The sequence below is a fragment of the Paramisgurnus dabryanus genome, chromosome 1 (genome assembly GCF_030506205.2).
Source record: "Paramisgurnus dabryanus chromosome 1, PD_genome_1.1, whole genome shotgun sequence".
NCBI lineage: Eukaryota > Metazoa > Chordata > Actinopteri > Cypriniformes > Cobitidae > Paramisgurnus > Paramisgurnus dabryanus.
The window spans coordinates 40352266-40375570 of NC_133337.1; the positions used below are offsets into that span (position 1 = coordinate 40352266).

At 38.6% G+C, this 23305-nt stretch overlaps 1 protein-coding gene across 4 annotated transcripts in view; it reads right to left on the reverse strand.

The window, feature by feature from the left end:
• Window positions 1-21808, reverse strand: part of adam12a (ADAM metallopeptidase domain 12a) — a 110504-nt gene extending 88696 nt beyond the window's left edge. For all 4 annotated transcript variants that reach the window (XM_073814996.1, XM_073814995.1, XM_065272249.2 and 1 more), the window contains exons 1-2: window positions 21522-21808; window positions 1462-1565 (exon numbers count right to left, since the gene is read on the reverse strand). In XM_073814996.1, coding sequence (XP_073671097.1) covers window positions 1462-1565; window positions 21522-21624 — 207 coding nt within the window. In that variant the 5' untranslated portion in view covers window positions 21625-21808. The remainder of the gene's footprint in view (window positions 1-1461; window positions 1566-21521) is intronic.
• Window positions 21809-23305: the final 1497 nt, after the last annotated feature.

Sequence of the window (23305 nt, forward strand, 5' to 3'; positions counted from 1 at the left end):
CAACCCTAGGATTTGCCTTTAGAATGAAATGGTCTATTATTACCTTATTTAAAAGAATGATGATTAATAATGTTGAGCTCGGCTCTGATTGGCTGTTTCTCAGAGCAGCTCTTTCAGTAGCTCTGTGTGTATGTAAACAGACCTTATGTTTGAGTCTGTATTAGATAAAGATACAGATTTTGAGGAATAATTAATTGTTTGGAGATTGTTAATGGACGCTTCTGAGTGGTAAGTTTAGGTTTTTTCAGTATGGACCTGCAAAACGTAACTTTAACGTCAATAGCAGAACTTCAGCCTAAACGTTAGCATATAACATTAACTAGCATATGGCGCTAACTTAGCAGTCACAACGTTGTTTATAGCATTGTAACAACATTGCAATTAATTTAATGTGTAATTTAATGTTGGGGCACTCGACTGTGATGTCACAGTTGGTGTTAGGTTGAGATTGGTCTGTTTTCCTGCGGTCTTTTGCATGCATGAGGTTTACATAAGAAGGAGGAAACAATCAAGTTTGAAGCTCACAATATGTCATTACCTAGGGCCCTATAATTTCCGCGATCACGGAATCGCGGACGGAATCACGGAATTGGCTAATTAACACGGAATCTAGTGTTAACACGGAATTTCGCGGAATTGTACATATTTTGAATAAAATTCTGTTTTTGTGTGGGAGAAGAACGTATGTCTGGGGGAAATGCAGACCGGGGGAAGTAAATCTGGGCTTTACGCCCCCTCCCGTCGTTTCAGACGCCACCTCAACACTGAAACCATGGCGAAACGGCTCTCCACGACTCTGCTTTCGTCAGCGAAAAAATTAAGAAATTTGACACTAAGCACTTAGTTCCGAGCAGTTCCCACATGACTTTTATGTGATCGGAGAACTGTTATTTTGTAAGTTTTGTCAACATTCTGTTCACTGCAACAACACTAAACAATGCATTGAATTGAGTTGTGTGCGTGTGTATGTGCATGTGTAAAGGCATGTTTTACAGTCATTAAATAATCGTGTTATCCCGTTTTTCCCAAAATCATTTACATTTTAATCATTAACATTAAGGCACACTAAAATAACAGTAAAGGGTAAAAAATTATTGCCAAAAATTAAAACGGAAAAAAATGAATTTGCAAAAATCAAAACGGAGAAAAAGGAATTTGGGAAAAAATAAAACGGATTTTATAGGGCCCTAATTACCATGTACACAACACTTATTCATATATGCCTACATAAATACAGTTTTACATTTTACGGCACCTTTAAATAATTGTTTAAAGGTTTGGGAATCTTTTAAATCCATAAGCGTGCTATTGTATTAAAAATATAGTGTAATTTATGTGTCATTATGTATAATAATACCATGTATCTGTAAATGTATCAGTTTTCCTAGTTAAGTTTTTTTTTTCATGTGAAGCTAGCAACACAACACTATACAACTTAAATTGAATGCTTATGACACTCACCAGTGACTTAAGGAGGTTAATTGGTTTCTGCTGTCCTTCAATATAAAGGCGCGGTTCAATGATGTCATAATGTTCCAGCGTGCCACGTTCACCCGGATAACCAGCTGAAAGAAAAACAATAACATTTCAACATTAAAGCAAACCACAAATCAGCAGTCTAGACACGTCAAATGACGGATTATTCCCTGTTTTATGAACATCTTGTTCTTTGAAACAGCTTGTTAAAATATCCTGCAGGGTTTCATTCAGTGGTTGTGCAGTTAAGCCCTGCTGAAGTCCTGAGAATCTGATCTCATTTGTATTTGTGACCTTTGAAAGGCACTGCTATGCTGCTGCAAACACAACACTGCTAATCAATGCTTTCAGACATCAGGTTAAACCTAACAACAGTCACCCTGGAAACTGGCAGCATCTATTTCAGGACTGATTCGATTCAGATCAGTTCTCTTTAATGACCTAATGAAACTCTCTCCAAGTGCCCTTTCTCTCCCTGTGCTACATATAACAAAGACAGATATAAAGACACATTCAAATCGGTGAGACACTTCTGTAAATTTATGTTTTTCTCAATCAATTAATGTAAAAAATGCACAATAGTAATGGCAGTACTCATTGTTAAAATGAATCTTCAGTCAGTGGCGACCGGTGGCTTCTTTTTCGAGGGTGCACAACATGTATGTAGCCCGTCATGTGTGTGGCTCATCATGTCAACATATGTGTTTGCAGCATCATGTAAACTTATGTGCATCACGTGTCATGTCAAAATACATGTCTGCTGCAGACGCTTCAAACGGGTTTATGATAAAAGAGACGCTTTTGCCAGATACTCACATAACTTCAAAGTTGTTAAATTAGTGTCTTGTGAGTATTTTGTGAATGTGAGCATCTCTTTTATTGTAAACCCTTTCGACACATATGCAACAGGCACATATTTTGACATGAAGGATGATATACATGGTTCACATGACGCACCAAAAACATATTTTGATGAGCAACACATATGACACTACAAACATATATGTTGAATTTGTGTCCCTTAGAACGCAAATACCCAGATATCTTACACAACCACCCTACAATAAAAATGATTTAATCCTGCAAGTGTTTTTTTTAAGTTGCCAGCTAGTGCCAGCATTTTTTATGATTTTTGCAAAAGTTTAATGCCCTTTTTTCTTTAAATATATAAACATACACTTTGAAAGAAAAATTAAAATAACAGACCCTATTTTAAAAAACTAATTTCATCCAATCTTCATTCGTTCTCTTTTTATCACCTCTCAAATATAGGTAGGTTTTTTTTAAATGCCAAATTTTTTGCACATTTTTTTAGCTAATATAATTACATTTTTGTAAAGGATTTAGAGATTAGATACAAAGCGATGATCCAAACATACAAAGTTTTTACTATTTTTGGATCAGTGGATGCTTCAGTTTTTATAAGGTAGGTAAGAGCCCCACCTGGTGGATAATAGCGGAAATATGGATTGTCGTAAAAACTCTTCATTGGCAGGGAAGCGTTTTCTCTTAATTGACAAGAGTTAATCCCTAGGAAAACTGAGCAGTCCCATCAGACATGCTGTTTTGATTCTCTTGTTAATGTGACATCACACTGGTAAAGCCCCACCCACAGCCACTCACTGACAGTCCTGCATTACCATAGTTTCCACCAGGGCCGGCGTCATGGGGGGGCATTCGCGGGCAGTGTCCCCCCGAACAGGTTGTTGTGCCCCCCCCTACAAAGTTTTTATTCATTTAATATATATCAAGAATAATTAAAATAAATTAAACATTGAATGTTTCATGACTTGTAATGTAATCAAATGATGAAAATATAGTTGCTATATGTTTTCTTTAATTAAAATAGACCAGTTTCTCTGATTGGATGTATTGCCGCGTCTCACCCGTCTTACGTCTTTAGCATATTTGTGACTTGATACTAGCAACGTGTTTTTTCGCGGCATTTTATGGATTGTGTAAAATATGAATATTAGAACATTTAGAAACGAATCAGCACCGCCTGCTTCATCTGACTTCATGCAAACACAGACTGGCTCAAACTCAGAGATTAGAGGTCGAGGTGGAATTTACAAATCTACAGGACACTGTTTTAAGGAAGTTTAATGTTCGTACATGCCGTCTTCAGCTATTTCAAAGGTAAGTTAGCGTTGTTTTAAATTACGTAAGCTTAAATGTAAAGTGTGGCTATAGACCGTTAACAGCATTACGACGTGATTATGGTAAAGCGGCTTTTTTAAAGCCAGGACGCGGTGTGCGCTGTGCCCATTCATTTCAATGGCTTGCGCCGCGCGAGGGCGGTTTGTTGTTGCGTCGAGCGCGAGCGCAGCGGAGCGCGAGCGCAGCGGAGCTCAGCTTGCATTCACACCGCGGTCGAAGTTCAGTAGTTTTGCGCATAGTTTGTGGTCTTTTGCACTTTATACGGGAAATGAGCTGACAGTCTGTACCAGTTGTATGAGTGTGTGCTTGCTGTATTTGTTGTTTTAATGTCTTGTTTCTGCAAGTTATTGTTGCTATTGCGTGCCCCCCGTTGGAAGCCAAGTGCCCCCCTGTTAGTTATGGTCTGGCGCCGGCTCTGGTTTCCACCCTCAGCAAGTTGTACGCTGTCTGCCATATCTCAATAGTGAGATATTGTTGTCTCAGACAAATGAAAGTAAGGTAGTGAGGAGCGGTAGCTAATTTGCATTTAAAGGTACAGACACAAAAACCCTGTGTTTTTGCTCCAACCCCAATAGGGGCATTCGGGACATCCTATAATAAATTACCTGTGGGGTAAACTTCACAGATACATTATGAGCACACATGAGATGTTATTTTGTAAAAATGGGTATAATAGGTGCCCTTTAATGAAAAACATCAGGTTGATACTTAATTCAAACACAACTTTATTAAATCTTTTAAGATATGAAGGAGAAATATCTGAGCAATAAACTTTTCCTCTGGTTAAGTAGGTTGGCTCTCTACGTTTCAGAAACAAAGCTCTTGTGTTTCTTTAGAATCGTTCACTTGTACACAGAGACATCAACAATATGAACACATAAATATTCATAATAACACACACACACGCGCGCGCCATTTATCAAATAAGGCATCAACGGAGCATTTCTTTATTCATGCACACAAACACTCATTACATTACGTGACATTAGCTAATGACTGCTGAGCTGCTGAGTGTACAGTAGTTTATACTACAAACTCACTGACACCATTAAACACAACTGTGCAGAAAGCCACAGATTGTCTAAACAAAACAGCATTATTACTCGCTTCATTATAAACAGCTTCGAAACTTTACAACTACAACATGCTCTCTGTAATACCCAAGCATCTGCTGTTTATTTTGTTGCTAAATTTGATATTTTTGTGCTTGTGTATGTCAGATGATCAAAACATGACTTATCCAATGAACTTTGTAAATTCCAAAATCTAGATGTCATTGAGGACTCCAGATGTGAATATTGCATATAAATAAACATTTAATTTTCAGAAAATGATCAATCAACAATGCTATAATCTGACATTTGCAAATAAAGACCAAATAATTGCGTGCGTTCTGTACGAAGTGAGTGTTCTGTATAGGCAGTAAGCCTCTGTTTTGGAAGCGTGCCCGAGTCTTATATGGATGGAGGATGCTCGGACGGTCTTTCACCTTGTTACCGACTCTGACCTACAATCATATCTCAAACATATCTGTGCTTGTTTTCTGGACTGACAGTGCCGTATCTCTCCGCGTGTCTCCTTGCACAAACAGCGAAGTTTCACGCTGTGCAAGTTTCTGGCCTGGTTCTCCTCAGGCGGCTCGAATCTTCTATCAGTAAACTGAAGTCCAAACTCTTTATATGGCAGATCATAGCAACGGTCTGCAGAACAGCCGTCTTAGCTCTGCTTCATGTCAAATATAAGGGTTTCCAACCCGCTGTCCACACGGTGAAATGAGACAGACACTGCGAACAGATAAAACTGTGAAATCTGCAGTTCAGCACATTTACTGATGCTCTCAAACGCTAAATCAAACTGAAGATCATTCGTTTCTCTTTAGTTTTGATTTAATTTTTGGTTTGGTCTCAGGCTCAAGGATCCACTATTATTTATGAAAGACACACCATTGCACCCCAGTATATGACTTCGGTATAAAACATAATTTCCATTGCAATAAATCTAAAACCAGCTGCCTCTGAATCTTAGCTTGCTCATGTTGGACAGGCCGAATGTTTTAAGGTCAGTTTGGACGGCACAGACGCCGGGTCTGGACTGACGTCACTATTTTACAAGTATGGTAACACATGGTATCGTCATCATGTTTCAGGCTGGTTCATTTCGGGAGCTCTTTGAAGACATCGAGAACGGCTGCTATTGTTGCACAGCAAGGTAATAAATGTTCGCTTATAAATGGGGCAAAGGAGAAGACCTTAAAACACACATTTCACTTTTGTTGTACCAACCAACATTAGATATTTGTTCATTTGAGAAACTCCTGCTTGTGTGGTTGAGCTTTTAAATAGAGACAGTAAATTAGATTTTAAGAGTCCGTAATGTGGTAAGGGAACACAGCTCCAGCTCATTTTGATTTGTGCAATAAACAAAGTGTGAAACTTCAGCAGCGTTTTCACTCGTCGCCCATGCTGTTATTTAAAGCTATCTTCTGTAGACTCAATAAAGCAAGCGGTTTGGGGGATCTATGTTAAATTTGTCTGCTCTCTGTAGAAAGAGCTTTGTAGCCATGAGTCATTCGTGAGAGCAAATAACTAAATATTAAAGGTATGAAGCTTTGAAGCAATGCCTCTTGACTCTCGAATCAAATCCTTTTTTCAATATTTGAAATACCAAATGCATGCGCTGTTTTAAAAGTTCACACTTAGTCATTGCATCGATGCAAATAACTACCGGTTATCTGCTTAAAAACAAGAGAAATTATAAAATATCTGTAATATATAAGTTCACTGTGATTGTCTGCAGAAACTCCTGAATTTGCAGACCAGTGTCTCTATTCAACAGCTTGCAAAACATAAAAAACCCAAAAGTTTCCTGCTGAGTCATTGAAAATTTCCTACAACGTCTCACTTTTGTCAAGTCAGCATTCTTCAGATTCAACTTTATAAAGCAAAAGTTTGAACAGATCCTGGTACTCTGTAAACTTCACAATTGCAGGATTCAACCAACTGTCTTTTATTTCTAGTGGGAGTTTCAAGTTAAGCATCTCTGTTTGACATCTGGACGTGGTGGGATGCACGAGAAAACGTTTCCACAAATGAATCATGCATTTTTTGGCTCAAAATCATTTCAAAATAGCAACCAAAAACCCTTCTTAAATCCATCACAGTGGAGAACCCAAATCCCTAAAACTTGTTCTGAATGACCAGAGGAGTGTTTTCTGTCTTATACAGCCTGTGCAATTATAATGATTTCCTCACAGTATTTTTTATCGCAGATGAAACACTCAATCTTTCTTCCGCCCTTGATAAAAGTCTCATTTTACTTGGAGCCTTTTTACAGTGACTGAACCAATAGAGATCCTTCTTAAATCTCTCCATCCTGCCGAGAGGTTCAGATGCATATAAGCTCCCAGTAGGTTGCCCGCTCAAACCAGCAAGACTGCATTAGTTAACCAGCTTTGCCAGAATGACAATAGTGGTTAGCACGGTTGATCGATATGATAGAGAGAATATGATTTGCTATACATGAAAATATACACTCTACAAAATGCTGGGTCATTTTGGATCCATGGTTGGGTTAAATATAGACTGTTGGGTTATAAATTAACTGTTTTAACCTATTGTTGAGTAAAATGTAAACATTTTCTAGGGTTAATTTAACCCAATGACTGGGTTTGTCATGCTTTGACTTACCCATGAGATGAACCCAGCCACTGGGTCAAATTAACCCAGAAAATTTTTATCTTTCACCCAATGATGGGTTATAAAACCCAGCATTTTGGATTAAAACAACCCAGCATAGATTAAATTACATCCCAACTGGTTGGGTGCATTCCTTTTGACCCAACGCTAGGTTGAAAATAACACAGCGCTTTTTTTAAAGAGAATATTTGTGTGGTACATCATTGGACTGGTTTTACAAATGGCAGGTAAAATGAAAATGCAAAGTGTATCTATCTTATATTACAGAAAAATTGCCATTTTGTGAGACAACATCACAACCACATGGTTTGTAATTTAATTGCCTTTTTAGGAACAGTAAGTATGATGTGATATACTATTCACTTTTCCTCTGAGCTCTGTGATAAGGATTTGGTCATTAGACCCAGAGGAGGAAAAGAAGATTGAAACCAGCACGTAAATGTTGGTCTTTCCAGGAAAGCTCGGTTCATCTATCGTTTTCCTGAACGCTACTGAACTCTTCAGGTACTCAGTAAAGTTTCTCTTTAAAACAACAGACCACCCGATGACATCAGCTCCCCATTGAGCTCACATCCCACAGCTAGGCTGCATTTGATTAAATATGAAAACACAACGCTGCAGGCGACAGACAAGATCCTCAACATGAACAAAGAGAAAAGATGAAGCTCTGGCCGTGATGAAGAGAACACGCTGCGGTCTAGGATGGAGTGAGAAAAAGATTAGATGGGGTGAGGGATGATATCTGTCTTTAGCAGTATGCAGAGAGTCTTGGGTTACGGGCACTTGCCAGCTGCTAAACCGGGAGAAGAGATAAACCCAGTAAAAAATTTTGACCTGGTGGACCGGTGAACAAATCCCACAGATTTACTTTCTGTGCAAAAGAAACCAATCAGTTGAATCGGTTTAAGATGTTTCTTCTGCAGAAGTTTAAATCTGTTGGACTTTTTCACCCATCTTATCATTTTCCAGGCTAACACTTCAAGTAAAATCTCTATCTGAATATTATACAGTTACATGTCAAAGTTTAAAACATACGGTTAGAGGTTATCGCTCAACCCCAAAAGTCTTATCAGACGCTACAATAACAGCATCTTTCATCCATCCAGCAGAACTGCAGTGACTAGAAATACGTGGATCTTAATACTTTTCTCTAACCCTTATCATTATCATCTCATTAACATCTCATTCCTCTTGCACGAGATTTGAGGGAGGACCGCTGCGATGGTGGTGTAAGTGTTTGTTTTGGCCGACCTCCACCCTAAACAACTCTGTCTGTAAGAAGACACTAAACAAACACACACAGACGCCGCAGGCAGTCACCAGGTCAGGTGACATCAGGATACTGTACAGAATAACTCCACTCATCTGACCTGTGATCAGTGATTGCAGTAATGTAAGGACTGAAGACCACACATGTCACCAGTGTTGCCAAGTCTATGGTTTTCCAGGAAAATGTGCTACTTTTAAACTATTGCCGTCAGCTGTCTGAAAAAAAATGGGTCAAAAAACGGTCCCAAGCTGTCACTAGGGCAGTATTCTTTAAAAGAGTCCTAATATGTAACATTTTGGTACAAATACAGTGGCAAGAAAAAGTATGTGAACCCCTAGGAATGAACTGGTTTTTTTTACAGTGATTTGCCATAAAATGTGATTTGATCCACATCTAGGTCACAACAATAGACAAACACAATGTGCATAAGCTAACAACACACAAATAATTCTAGTTTCTTGTGTCTTTTTTGAAAACACCCATTAAACATTCACAGTGCTGGAGGAAAATGTAAGTGAACCCTTGGATTGAATCGCTTGTTGAACCTCCTTTAGCAGCAATATCTTCAAGCAAGTATTTCAGTAGTTTTGAATCAAACCTGCACATCGTTCAGAAGGATTTTTTTGCTAATTCCCCATTTTCAAAACCGCTTGAACTCAGATATATTAGTAGGATTTCTCGTTTGAACCCTTCCCTTGAGGTCATCTCTATGAGGTTAAGGTCTGCGCTTTGACAAGGCCACTCCACTGTTTTTCTTAAACCATTCTGTGGTGGATTTACTTCAATGCTTGAGGTCATTGTCCTGCGGCATCAACCAACTTCTACTGAGCCTTAACTGGCAGATAAACTTGGGAATTCCCCTCAATGATGGCAAATGGTCCAGACCCTGAGGCAGCAAAGCATGCCCAAATCACGATGTTCCCTTCACCATACATCACTATTGGGATGATGCTAAGCTGTGCCCTTTTTGTGCCATAGTATTCTTCCCGAACAATTCAACTTTTGTTTCATCAGTCCATAAAATATTTTCCCAGTAGCACTGGGGTTTGCCAAGGTGCTCTTTTGCAAACTTCAGGCTCACAGCAATGTTTTTCAGAAGAGCCTGTTCAAAGACTTACATTACATATGTTAGACTCATGAACAGAGATGTGTGCCAGTTCCAATGATGTATTCAAGCCTTTAGCTTAGGAGTCATCTTTGCTGTGTGCCCACTTCTAGGAAGAGTAGCTACAGTATAAAACTGTCTGCATTTATAGACAATTTGTCTCATCTGACTGATGGATGTCTACACATTTTGAGGTTGTTTTGTATCCCTTTTCAGCCTTATGGAGTGCAACAACTTTGATATCTTTAGAGAGCTTCTTCTTAAGGACAGCAATCTTAAAATGTGTCTTTTTATCAATCAAAGAAGCGCTAAACCACACATTTAAACTCATTTTATTTCTGACACAAATTGTCTTTCATTAAAGTAATTATTCTATGGGTTCACTTACATTTTCCTCCAGCACTGTAAATGTTTAATGGGTGTTTAAAAAAAGTGGATATAAAGTGATTTTTATGTGTCTATATGTATGTACTGATGCTTCAAAGTACACGAGAGTTTACAGAGAATTGATTAGTTCACATTGTATCCCCCAGTGAATGTGACGCCCCCTGCTGGTCATGTGATTGATGTAACTGTATGTTACATGTTGTATGCGTGATTGTTCAGTTGTGTAGTCGAGCATGTGTGTTGGGTTTATGCCAGCTGTGTTTGACTCCAGCTGGTCGTGTGAAGCACATGTGTGCCACATGCTCAAATAACTGGAAATCACTTTCACAAGCCAGACAGCAGGATGAGGCAGTTAAAACTTCCCTTTCTGGATACACACAGCTGTGTGCCCATTACACGATTTTACTGTAGTCCTGATGGATCTACAGCTTTTATGGTCTGATCTCAAACGGTCAGACTTTACAGACTTCACCTAAAATGTACTGCACCGACTGAAACAGCATTTGAAATGTATCAGACAGTATCTGCATTAATGGGTGGAGATCTGGCGGGGGTTTTCTCGGACATCTGAGACCTTCAGAGTCAACTGCCCCTGGCACCCTGGATCAAGAACATATGTTGCTCCAAACAAACTCCACACAGAGCCAGGAACCACAGAGATAACCTCACGTAACCTTTAGACAATGCCATATCACACGCGCTTGCTGCTTGGCTACATCATTTGTTTACATGTGTTTTCAACGTGTTCCAGATCCTTTGAAGAAAATGCATGTTAACAAATAGATGCAGAACTGTGTGAAGAGCCCTTCTGTAAGTTAACAGACAAAAAAAATCATTATGGGAAGATAAACACTGACAGAAGGATCTTGTAAGCAAAGACTCAGAGACCGCTTTTGATTTGCTATACTTATACTACTGTACTGCCGGAGACAGAAGAGACAGTAATATGTTGTGTCTGTTTTAAGAGACTGTAAATTATAAATGTCCACTCGATACTTTTATTGTAATGGAGACTCCACATTAAAGTAAAATTTTACTGCATGCACTTTTTAAATGTGCACAAAAAAGCCATAAAACTTCCATTTTGATTTCATGTGATGTGTACTACATTGTTAAATAACAGAAAATATTTTCACTGCTAATAAAATATTAACTCCCAGAGTCGTGCATTTGTTCTGAAGTATTCTTCTGCTTTCTCTTGTCTACTAAACATGTCGAAGGCCACACATGAAGGACTGGCCATGCATTTAATAAAGCTCAGTGATGAATCACCCTCACAGGGTCTTTCGCTTCGCTCAAACTCAACATCATCACCCAAATCTGATGCGAGCTGTATTCTTGTGTGAAGACCTCCTGAGACCACCTGAACCGTAAGCTATAGAGAGCTCTGCACCAGAGGATCCGTGATTCCAGGCGGTCATGCGGACAGCTCGTGGAAGCAGGGGAAATTAAGCATGGTGGTATGGTGGATGAACGGTTTCTTTCTTTAACACGTTGCAAACGTCTGTAGAAGGATATTTAATCCCAGACTGAGTCTCTAATGAAGAGTGTGCTTACAAAAGCGAAATGATTCATTACATTACCGGCCTTCATTTCTGGTATCAAGGACATCACAGTTACATACTAAAACTTAACAGGCTGAAAAGTTGGAATGGAAAAAAGTGATTCTCGTGTACCACTCAAGCACTTCAAACCAAGAGATTAGAGCTGAATCTTTAACTGTGTACGTGCCAGTGTCTACTAGAACTGTGAATGATGGGTCTTGAGTTTCAATTGCAAGGAAGGACAAACAGTCTTAACACCAAATGGACTCTTATAAAGGTGATAAGAAAGTGTCTTCACGCCTATTAGGAAGCAATTTTATGATGTGTTAAAGATAATAAAATAACACACACATGAACTTTGCTTCATCAACTGCCCCAGTTTACTTTAATCGCAAGAGATTCATCCAAATCCTGATTCATCCAAAAGTCCAACAAGTTTGACGCAAAAGACCAATTGTTAGTTTTTGTGTGCGTGCTACTAGAGATCGACCGATATATCTGTTTTCCGATATTTTCCCCGATATTTGAGCATTTTCCGATGATCGGATATCTGTTTTGTAATATCGGATTGACCGATAAACAAGAAAATTGCGCGCTGGACGCATCTGAGGAGAGGAGCTCACAGCAGCAGCAGCGTGCACAGCAAATATGACGGCGGAGTGACGCGACTTTATTAAAAGGACTTTGAGTATACTTACTTTGCATATGAGGCATTTATAGCACAGCTTATTTGTGCATTAATGTATGTTATGTTAAATAAGTTGATATATTAAAAGCAATGTATGCAGCTTGTCCAAGAATAGAGACGAACTCACAGAGTCACGCTGGCTGATCCATAAAATCCGGTCCCAATAACGACGTAGCTTTGCATGAATAAAACAGCCATGAATTAATGCTTTGTGGAATTAAAAACGCTAAATTAAATTCGTTTTTCTGTTATTTATGCTTATCATTAGCATCGTAAAATCACGTTCATATTGCTGATCACTTACCGGAGGCTAAAGCACATCTACCACTTTTAACAAGATTTACCCTATTAACATTTACCAGATAAACATTATTTTGCTAAAATATCTAAATAAATGTCTGTGGATATTAATTAATTATTTATTACCTCCGCAAGCGGTCACAGTTTAATACAGTTAATGCGCGAGTAAATGCATAGATAAACAGCGCTGTCTACAGCCATTTCATAAGCTAAAACAACTAAATATTAATTATTCTGAAATCAAATAATGTTACCAGTTAAGAAATTTGATGATATATAAGCCGTTTTGATTGTTACTTTCCTGCATGTAGTATTCCAGTCAGTGATATTATTTGTAAAATCTCTTTGCTAACTACTGGTTGGATTGCTGAAGGCTCAGGTTGCTGGTCAAAACAACGATATTATATCCCAAAAAAGAGACTTAATCCACCTGTTTTACTCTATAAACTATGTATAACAAGCAGCCAACTCCGCTATACTTTTCTCTCTCTCCCGCTCTGTTACCTGAAAACCGCAGCGCGAACTTTGGATCAGTCCATTTCTGACGAAATGATAGGGGTGTTTGGAATAGTCCGTGTATTGGGAATATAGTTTCTACATTATTCATTAAATTAATATTATTCTTCACTCTTTCAGACCCCTCTATTTATGACTTTGTATGCAAAGAGGGAGTGATTGTGATGATTATTATTATTATAAGGGTTTGTTCAGTTCAGTAGTGTAGTAATTATTATGTCAAAAACAGAAGTATAACAGTAAATAAAAATCGGTTCAGCATATCGGTTATCGGGCACATAAGCCTCCAAATATTTGTTATCGGCATCGGTTTAAAAAAATGAGTATCGGTCGATCTCTACGTGCTACATCCCCGTAAGCACCCACACCCTTAACCATCTGTTTTTCCATAGGACTTCTCTCTGAGCAGAATACAACCATGCAGCTGCCAGTCATGCATTGCCGTGTCCATAACAGCAGATATTCAGATATCTCACTCAAGTGTCTACAGCACTGCCAGATGCCATTTCGGTCCGTATGTGTGTGGAGCAGCACTTGTTCACTTATCATTAACATATTCCTGAAAGTGGATCATATGACATCTGAATACATGAATATATCTGACCTGAGGGGGATTGGGGGTAGAGGTCTTCTTGGGCCCAAAGAAATGTACCCGACCCGAATCACTTTCTACATGAACCAGAGGTGCATAAATAATATTTTTTTTTAAAGAAAGACCCGAGCCAAACTAGAACATTTTCAAAATTAGACCAGAGTCTGACCCAGTGGCAATTTTTTTAACCTGACTGTACCTGAATGTAAACGGCACCGGTGATGTGTGTGCAGTCTTGCATCCCTGCAAGCATCAGTCAGACAGAAAGAAACTCCAGTGGCCTTGCAACCAATTTGGCCTCCTACTCTATTTATTTTCATTTGTTATCTGACAACGACACCAAGGTAACCGCTAAAATGTGCATTTAAAATTGATTGACAGGTCTGACTCAACAAAAAAATTACCATCCGTCAGCCACAGGATGTCACAAGCTTTCTTGGCAAACAGAGCAGGGTTGGAAAAGGACTCTACAGTATGCATGCACTCGAGAGAGTTCCAGTCTTCTTTGATCCGTTCGGCAAATTTAAATTAATTTAAACACATTCATTTAAATTACCCAAAACCTGAGGCCGCTATAGAGATATAGAGTAGTCACTGGCACGTACACAGTTAAAGATTCAGCACTAATCTCTTGGTTTGAACTTAGTGCTAGTGTGGTACACGAAAATCACTTTTCTCCATTCCAACTTTTCACCGTTAAGTTTTAGTATGTAACCATGACGTCCTTGATACCAGAAATGAAGGCTCGGTCTTGGGTCAGACCTCGGGTTTTCCGATCTAAGTGGACCCGTGAAGACCTCTCCTTGGGGGGCTCAACATACTAAAAACAGCATTCAGCTTTTGTAGTGGGATATTAAAAAATTTGGGAGTGAAACTTCTTACTGTAGGTGCTTCGATCTTCTTGAAATTGATTGGATTATGAAAGTGGGGATTAAAGAGACGACTAAGGTTAGGAATGATGGGAGTTGTAGTGTTTAACTTCACTGTCAATATGAATTGATCTGATAGGACTCATAAATAATATGATGTGTTGAAATAAAGTTTTATAACCGTTACATTATAATGTAAGCTAACAGTAGCTGCATTTCCAGTACCCTTCAAATTGTGCTAATTGAAATAGAAAGTTGAAAATGCGACCAATGAAAACTCTCATTTTTCATGCTTGGGAAAGGTCTTTTTTCAGGGAATTTAGAGATATAAGGATATCATTCTTTAAATATGGAGCTTTTGATTAGGGGATAAGACAGAAGAGGTGTGGTCGACTCCATGTGGCATTATAAGAACCGTCAAGCGCATGACATAAAAATGAGTGATTTGGCAGTCAATTGCTCTGTTTGCTTTCGAGTCGCATTTGCCAAAAATGACTTATCGTGAGAAACATTGGAAGATTGGTTAATGGAAATGCTATCATTTCACAATAGTTTTTTTATCAACATTTACATAGTAACACTAAAGTTTTGCGCAAATCCTAAGTGGAAACGCAGCTAGTGTGACTTAAAAGAAGCAACAATAGAGTAGCACGCTAAACACTACAAGTACTTCAGCATTGTACACTACATACAGTGCTGCCATGATCGACTTACATATAACATCAATGTATCACGAAAGCGACACAATATTACTGCTTTTGAATCAATCATTCTGGTGATACCTTGATGTCACAAATCAATCGGTCAAACCCACCTATGGTTTCTATGGCAGCAAAAGCAGAAATCGAGGATAACCCGTACACAAGGATGATGAAGCGCTGGTTAAAACTCTGAATTCAAACTTTGTTAAAAACATTTGGGATAATGTAAGTACCAGTGTTGGGGAAAGTTACTTGTAAAAGTATTGCATTACAATATTAAAGTACTCCTCAAAAAAGTAACTAATTGCGTTACTTAGTTACTTTTCATGGAAAGTAATGCTTACGTTACTTTTAAGTTACTTTTGCGTTACTTTTTCTTACTTTGCTGAGGTTTGATCTCTTTTAGGCCTTGCAGGTGGCTTTTAAGACTGAGAAGTTTTGCATTTCAGAAATTGCATATTTCCATCGCAAAAATGTCAAGCTCCGGCCTGCCATCTCCATTTCTGACTCAAACTGTTTCCGCTCAGGCGTGCAAGCATAGAGTGGGTAAATCTATGTTAATACATTCAGTTTTTTAAAAAGTAACTCAAATATTAATGTGTACATTTATAAAGAAATGCGTTACTTTACTCGTTACTTCAGAAAAGTAATATTATTACGTAATGCACATTACTTGTAATGCGTCACCTCCAACACTGGTAAGTACACATGTGAACACAATAAATATCACTGTGGAAGTGATTTCTGGATAGTTTATCTTACAAAAAAACTTACATATTATGCCTTTAAATATACACACCCAAAGCAAAACTTGTAAATCTATAAGATATCTGCCAACCATACTGGTAACTAATAGCATACACCGATGAATCATGCACAATAAGCTCAGTAACGTCTATTTTACAACTAAACTGTATAGTTTTAATGTGAATAATGTGAATAACACATCCATCTGAATTCAGATAACACTGTCACTGAATCACCGTGACCCTTGTGCATTTCTCATTGGATCCTGCTAATAAAATGAACAATCTCTGCAGATGGCGACTCATAAAACCCTGCCATTAAAAATTTCCTGAAGCATTAATGCAAGAACACAAGCTGTGCTGTGAAAACTCAACAGTTTTATTCCCCGTGAGATCCAGAGGAGACACCTGTTCTGATCCGCCTCTAGATAAACTCACTCATTAGTGTTTAATGATGGCAGCCAGGTAACCACGTCCTGTCATCGCTGTGCCATGTTTTACATCGGGGGAAATTGTGGGAAAGATGAGGTGCTTAATTTCTTCCCAGAAGGAGTTGGTAACAACAGTAAAATTCTGAAAGGGACGGTTCCCATTAAAAACACAACTATTCTCTCATCATCTCATAAACTAACCCATTAGTATTATTATCAAAGTGCGCCTGATTTGCAAGATGTATTATAAGAGAGGAATGAAAATGTAAGTCCTTATTGACTGATAGTCTTCTCATAGCCGGAGCTCACAAAACTCATTTATATTGATGTCCAAATGTTTCTTTGGGCACAGTCATTATGCCAACTTTAAATTTGTTTTTTGTTTCTTTGTCGTTTATGAGACAAGACTGTAGGCATTCTTCTAAATGTCCTTCTAGAAGTAAGGAAATCATCGATTTAAAGCAGCATGAGTGACATACATGTAAGGTATAGAAGGAAAGACTTTTGGGTGAACTGTTACAGTAACTCTTTCCCCACCAGCGTTAAAAAAAAAGTTGTCAACCAGCGCCAGATTTTCATGATTCTGACTCATGATTTTCACAAAAGTTTAATGCCTTCCAGTAAATGTTTTCCTCAAATATATAAACATACAATATATCAAATGAAAGAACAGACCCTCTGCTTTCAAACAACAACAAAAAACCATGTTTCATCCTACCTTCATTTGTTCTCTTTTTTCCATCTCCCAAACATGGGTAGGTTTCTTCAAAAATACCACATTTTGAGCAAAAAGCTCAGATAATTGCATTTTTGTGAAGGACTTTAGATAGAGATCAGACTCAGAGCGATGATCAAAACATACATGTAGTTTGAACTATTTCCCCTAAGGGAATACTTCCAGGTTTTATTTGTTGGGTAAAAGCACCACCTGGTGGATAACAGCGCTATTACGGATTGCCGGAAAAACTCGTCATTGGCAGGATAACATTTTCTCTTAATTGAGGAGTTAACTCGTCAATAGTGGGGAAAGATTTAGTAATGTGAACGCCGTAGTGTGCATACTTTGTATATACTTTGTACATATTTTGCCAAGTGGTTGCTATCCTCAGGGCATCATTATTAGGGTGGCCATAAATGCCATGTTCGCCGGACGCATTCTGGCCAGGATTTCGGGTGCGTCCTCCGGAAGTCCCATTGGTGGACCGCATACGTCATCGATGTTTAATATTTCAAAAAACAACTGTTATATTTCAAGGTAAGAATGAAACTACAATGATTGTATGTCTTAAGAGAAATAAATCTTAATTTTATAATGTATTTATCTGAAATGTGAGAACCTTGATGGCGTATGCCAGTGTTCTTCACTCCCAATCCTGGAGAGCCGGTGTCCTGCAGAGTTTAGCTCCAACCTTAATCAAACACACCTACCTGTGATTTTCTAGTGATCATGAAGACGTTGATTAGCTTGCAGGTGAGTTTGATTAAGGTTGGAGCTAAACTCTGCAGGACACCGGCTCTCCAGGACACCGAAGTGAAGAACACTGGCGTATGCGGTCGACCAATGGAGGACGCACCCGAAATCCTGGTCAGGATGTGTCTGGCAAAAATGGCACGTATGGCCACCCTAATCATTATGTTGCATGTTTAATCAACCAATCAGATCAGAAATACGTTTACAGTTAGTTTCAAGTTTTTGCAAGGTTGTGCGTCCGACTGTGCGTGTACACTCGGGTATGTGCTAAAAAAATTCTCCAGGATTAATTAGGAATGAACTCTTTGGGTTTCCCACACAGTGAGCGTGTTTACCCGCGAGTCTCTTTCAAACACATGTTGAGGTGCAGCAGATTTTCAGAGTCACATCAGGGGTTTCTGGTTTTACATCTCACGGTGACAGATCTGTCTCCGCTAACTCTACTTCTGTGCTTAACTTTCACCTCGCATCACCTCACACTCATCTCTCTCCCTTTGTCCGTTTTTGCTCCTCATCTAGCTCTCAATCAAAGAGACTAAAGCTCGGAATACACTGCAGGATTTTTGCACTCCTATAAGATCATTACCTTATCACACTGTGCGACATGGACATGGATTAAACTTCGGTACGACAAGCATGTAGACTGAACAATGATGACACGGAGGCTTCAACAGCTGTGTCACAGGTTAGCGCAACGTCACCAGCATGCGCTAGTGGTAAACAAATACGGCACTCAGGTCGTAGCAGCAAACACGCTGTGCGTTGATCATGCTAAATTTCTGACACTGTCAGAAAGCTATCGTAGGCTATCTTTGGACGCAAGTCGGGAAAACGGCCAACGACATAGGACATAGGACCACCAATGAAGAGCCACAATCACAGAAATCACACCGATTGTTTCATAATGGCAATCTTTCGTCTGGGACAGCCAAAAATCGTGCAGTGTATCCCGGGCCTAAGAAGTTTCTTTTTTATATCTCAGGGTACTTAAAGGATTACTCCATTTTCTTAAAAGAAAAATCCAGATAATTTACTCACCACCATGTCATCCAAAATGTTGATGTCTTTCTTTGTTCAGTCAAGAAGAAATTATGTTTTTTGAGGAAAACATTGCAGGATTTTTCTCATTTTAATGGACTTTAATGGACACCAACACTTAACACTGAACTCAGCACGTAACAGGTTTTTTTTCAACGGAGTTTCAAAGGACTATAAACGATACCAAACGAGGCATAAGGGTCTTATCTAGCAAAACGATTTTCATTTTTGACAAGAAAAATAACAAATATAAACTTTTAAACCACAATTTCTCGTCTAGATCCAGTCCTGAAAGCGTCAGCGTGACCTCACGCAATACGTCATGACGTCAAGAGGTCACAGAGGACGAACGCGAAACTCCGCCCCAGTGTTTACAAGTGTGTTGGAAGAGGACCGTTCCGACGTTGTTGTATGTGAAATGATACTAATAAATGTCTTTGTGTCAGTTTATTGTTTACAATGGTCCGCAAATGTGCATTTTATAAATGTAACACGTGACCTCCGTACGTCACTACGCATTTACGTTAGGTCGCGCTGGACTGGATCTAGATGAGAAATTGTGGTTTAAAAGTGTATATTTGTTATTTTTATTGTCAAATCCTGCAATTTTTTCTCAAAAAACATAATTTCTTCTCGACTGAACAAAGAAAGACATCAACATTTTGGATGACATGGTGGTGAGTAAATTATCTGGATTTTTCTTTTAAGAAAATTGACTATTCCTTTAAGGTTAATCTTGGGCATGTTTAATGCATCGAAAAGAAATAAAATGTAAATAAACAAGATACTTGACAAAGTATAGCATAGATCTGCATTATGGTGGACTGGACCATATTACTTAAATAATTTGGTTTTGGGAGACTTGGCCTGAAACTACAAAATGAAATCTGTGACCTTCGATTGCAAACTTTGGTATCTTGAAAACCTAAGCACAGATTGAGACACTGTTGAATTTATTTCTGATACTCAAGAGGAGACACATGTAAGATTATTTAGCAGGAGACATATCTGAAATCATGGAGACGTGCAAAAGTATCGATTTCTGTCTATTCTCATAGGTATCCAGGAGAAACTAATAGAATTTTCTTTTATTTTCTACAGGTTTTTACTCTTGCCATAGATGATTTTGTCTGATTTATCTGGTTTCAGGTGTCAGCATCATTTCTACCCTTTACAGTGGTATCCATAATTTGCACCTCAACACCATGGTTACTAAAGTTGATGTTACCACAGTAAACACATATTGGATTTTGTACCAACTGAGTGAGTCTCAAATCTATTTGTCACTATAATAACTGTGGTAAATGTCTGTATAGTATAAGTGCTGAAACATACCTTGTGTCTTGCAGACAGCAGTGTAAATTCACCCCAGCTGTTTTCTAGAAGTGCTGTGATTTAATGAGGCTATCTCAGGCTGATGAAAAGCACGTCACCATAAACTCTCTATCATTTATCAAATCTGCTTCTGTCGCACACGGTGGGTTTGTTTCATTAGTGATGCTCCTGCACTCACATCTCATAATCACAGTGACAACATCCAGTGATCCAGTGTGAAGTCTCATTTCAACTCACTTACTGTGTGTGTGTGTGATGAATTAGCTTTTAACTATTAATGATCCTCTGGGTGAGATGAAGTCTTTCAGAGCACACAATAACATAATTATCACACGCAGAGAAGTACATTTAACATCAGGAACCAGAGCCAAAGTCATTCTGTGTCAATTAAGAGAGCTTTATAAATGACAATGAGTGTGTGTGTGTGGAGAGAGAGAGAGAGAGAGAGAGAGAGAGAGAGAGAGAGAGAGAGAGAGAGAGAGAGAGAGAGAGATTGCAGATCTTAGCAACTCGGTTGTCATTGAATTCCCTAATGTAATTTTACAGTAATTTTACAGTACTTTTGCATGACAGTAATATGTTATTTACATACTTTTCAACTAACTTGACACTTAACATAAGCAGTAGTGTAAATTGTAATAATGTAAGAAAAATAAATATTTATTTTCATAAAAATGCTTTATTTTCTTCATGAAACTACATTTTAGTATTTTGATTTTGGGGTTGAAAATGAGACTCACACTTGACTTGATATTTCGTAAAATTGACCCACATTCAGTTTTAATGTAAAATTAAAACCTTCATATGAAAATCTCGATTACATCTGAGCTTTAAACTGAATTCCTGTGTTAACAACATATCTGATGATCTGTGTTTCCCCACATTAGTTGCTTTGACGAGACGCATCTGCCCCCAAACACAACACTGCGTCTCAACAGCACGTGCGCTGCAACATTAGCTAGTCATTTAAGCCAATAACATTATGGGGAATAAAAACCAATTGCACCAATGAAAGTAACAGTAAGGATAAGTTAAAGTCGAAATATTGCTAAACTGTAAAGTCTGAGGTGTTACAGTGTGGCAAAAACCCCGCGCGTCTATCCACTGTATGCAGCGCAATGTCGTTTTGGGACACAGGCACGCGCAGTCATGTGAAACTTGTAAGAAATTCTTGTAATATTTTTAAATTCCGCTTACCTCGCAAAAACAGACTTCCAGCGCAGCAGACAGTCAACAAGCACAGAAAGTGCGCACAGACCGCGCACAGACGACCAAAGTTCGGGCTTTGCCGGGTGGACATGCTGCCCGACTGAGAGCCACACGAACGATCCACACGTATCACGACTGCACGACCATAATATAGAGCAGTAGGGGCAGACAGCAGCTGATGCCTTTAGAGACTTCCTGAAATCTGAGAGACACTAGGAGACTCCATGAACCAGAGCCAGACATCAGCTCTCCAAGCGCCCTGCGATGTCAACCAATGCACTGCGCTCAGTGTGTGTGTGTGTGTGTGCGTGCGTGTGTGTGGAGAGAGGTCTGGAAAATGACGAAGAGGGAGAAACTACTGCACTATAACTTTCAGTAATAAGCCACTGCCAGATGTAACCAGTAAAACACACAAAGAAATTAAACACAAAATAAATTTACGAAACAAATGGGAAACATCAAAAACATCACTTGAATATTTTTGCCTTTTAATTCAAATTTCATAACTCAACTACCCTGGTGCCCTTCTATTACAATATCAGATCAAAGTTTTATACATAGAATGCATAAACGAATGGGTTGAAAGTCAGTGAGCTGAGCTTTAATCAGACGTTTGACTGACCTCTAATGATGCCATCAATGAATGTAATAATGTGGTTGGACTATCTATCCTCTATATTGCATTGTTGCAATTGTCTTCCTGTGCAGCGAAGCATGCTTAGATGTTGCAACACAAGGACAATAATGCATGCAGAAGTAAAATAACTCTGTATCTGTGACAGAACTGTGCATTAACTTCAACACACATGCTATCGTATCCCAAAAATCAATCAACATTTCATTTAGACCTAAAGCATTTCCACATCCTGTGGTTATTACATTACATTATGTGGTTACAAACATTACAGACATGTATGAAAACTCAACATGTTGGGGACACCAAAGATTTATCTTGTCCCCTTTAACAAGACTTTTTAAGATAAATCTTTGGTGTCCCCAGGGTACGTACTGTATGTGAAGTTCTAGCTCAAAATATCATATAGATCATTTATTATAGCATGTTTAAATCGCCACTTTGTAGGTGTGAGCAAAAATGTGCAGTTTTGGGTGTGTCTTTTTAAATGCAAATGAGCTGATGCCGTGATTGGATAGTGCAGAATAAGGGGCGGTGTTATCCCTTTCTGACATCACAAAGGGAGCCAAATTTTCCTATTTTTCCACATGCTTGTAGAGAATGGTTTACCAAAACTAAGTTACTGGGTTTGTTCTTTATCACATTTTCTAGATTGATAAAAGCACTGGGTACCCAATTATAGCACTTAAACATGGAAAAAGTCCGATTTTCATGATAAGTCCCCTTTAAAAGATAGTAACTACGGTATTTGGCATGCAGCTATGATTTCATAACCATCCTGAATTCTCACAAGAAAAAAAAAACTTTGGGATTTCTTCACTCTGTTCTTGCATTTCCCCGATTTCAAAAGACTAGAGAGATATGGATCCAGCTGTAGGAGACAGAAGAAATCCATTTAAAACACGTCCTCCTGATCTGAAAGACTCAGCCTGACCTGCTGCACTGAGAAAACAAGAACAAAAACCTTTTAAAACTACAACAACCCTTCACTTAATTTATCGATCACAAGAAGATGAACTAAAAATGTGTCTGTTTAAAATGCCTATGATAATGTACAATGTTGCAATAAAAGCATGTCTATGTGAGCTGCACATTATTAATGTCTCTACTTACCATAGACACAGAAGACTTAATGATC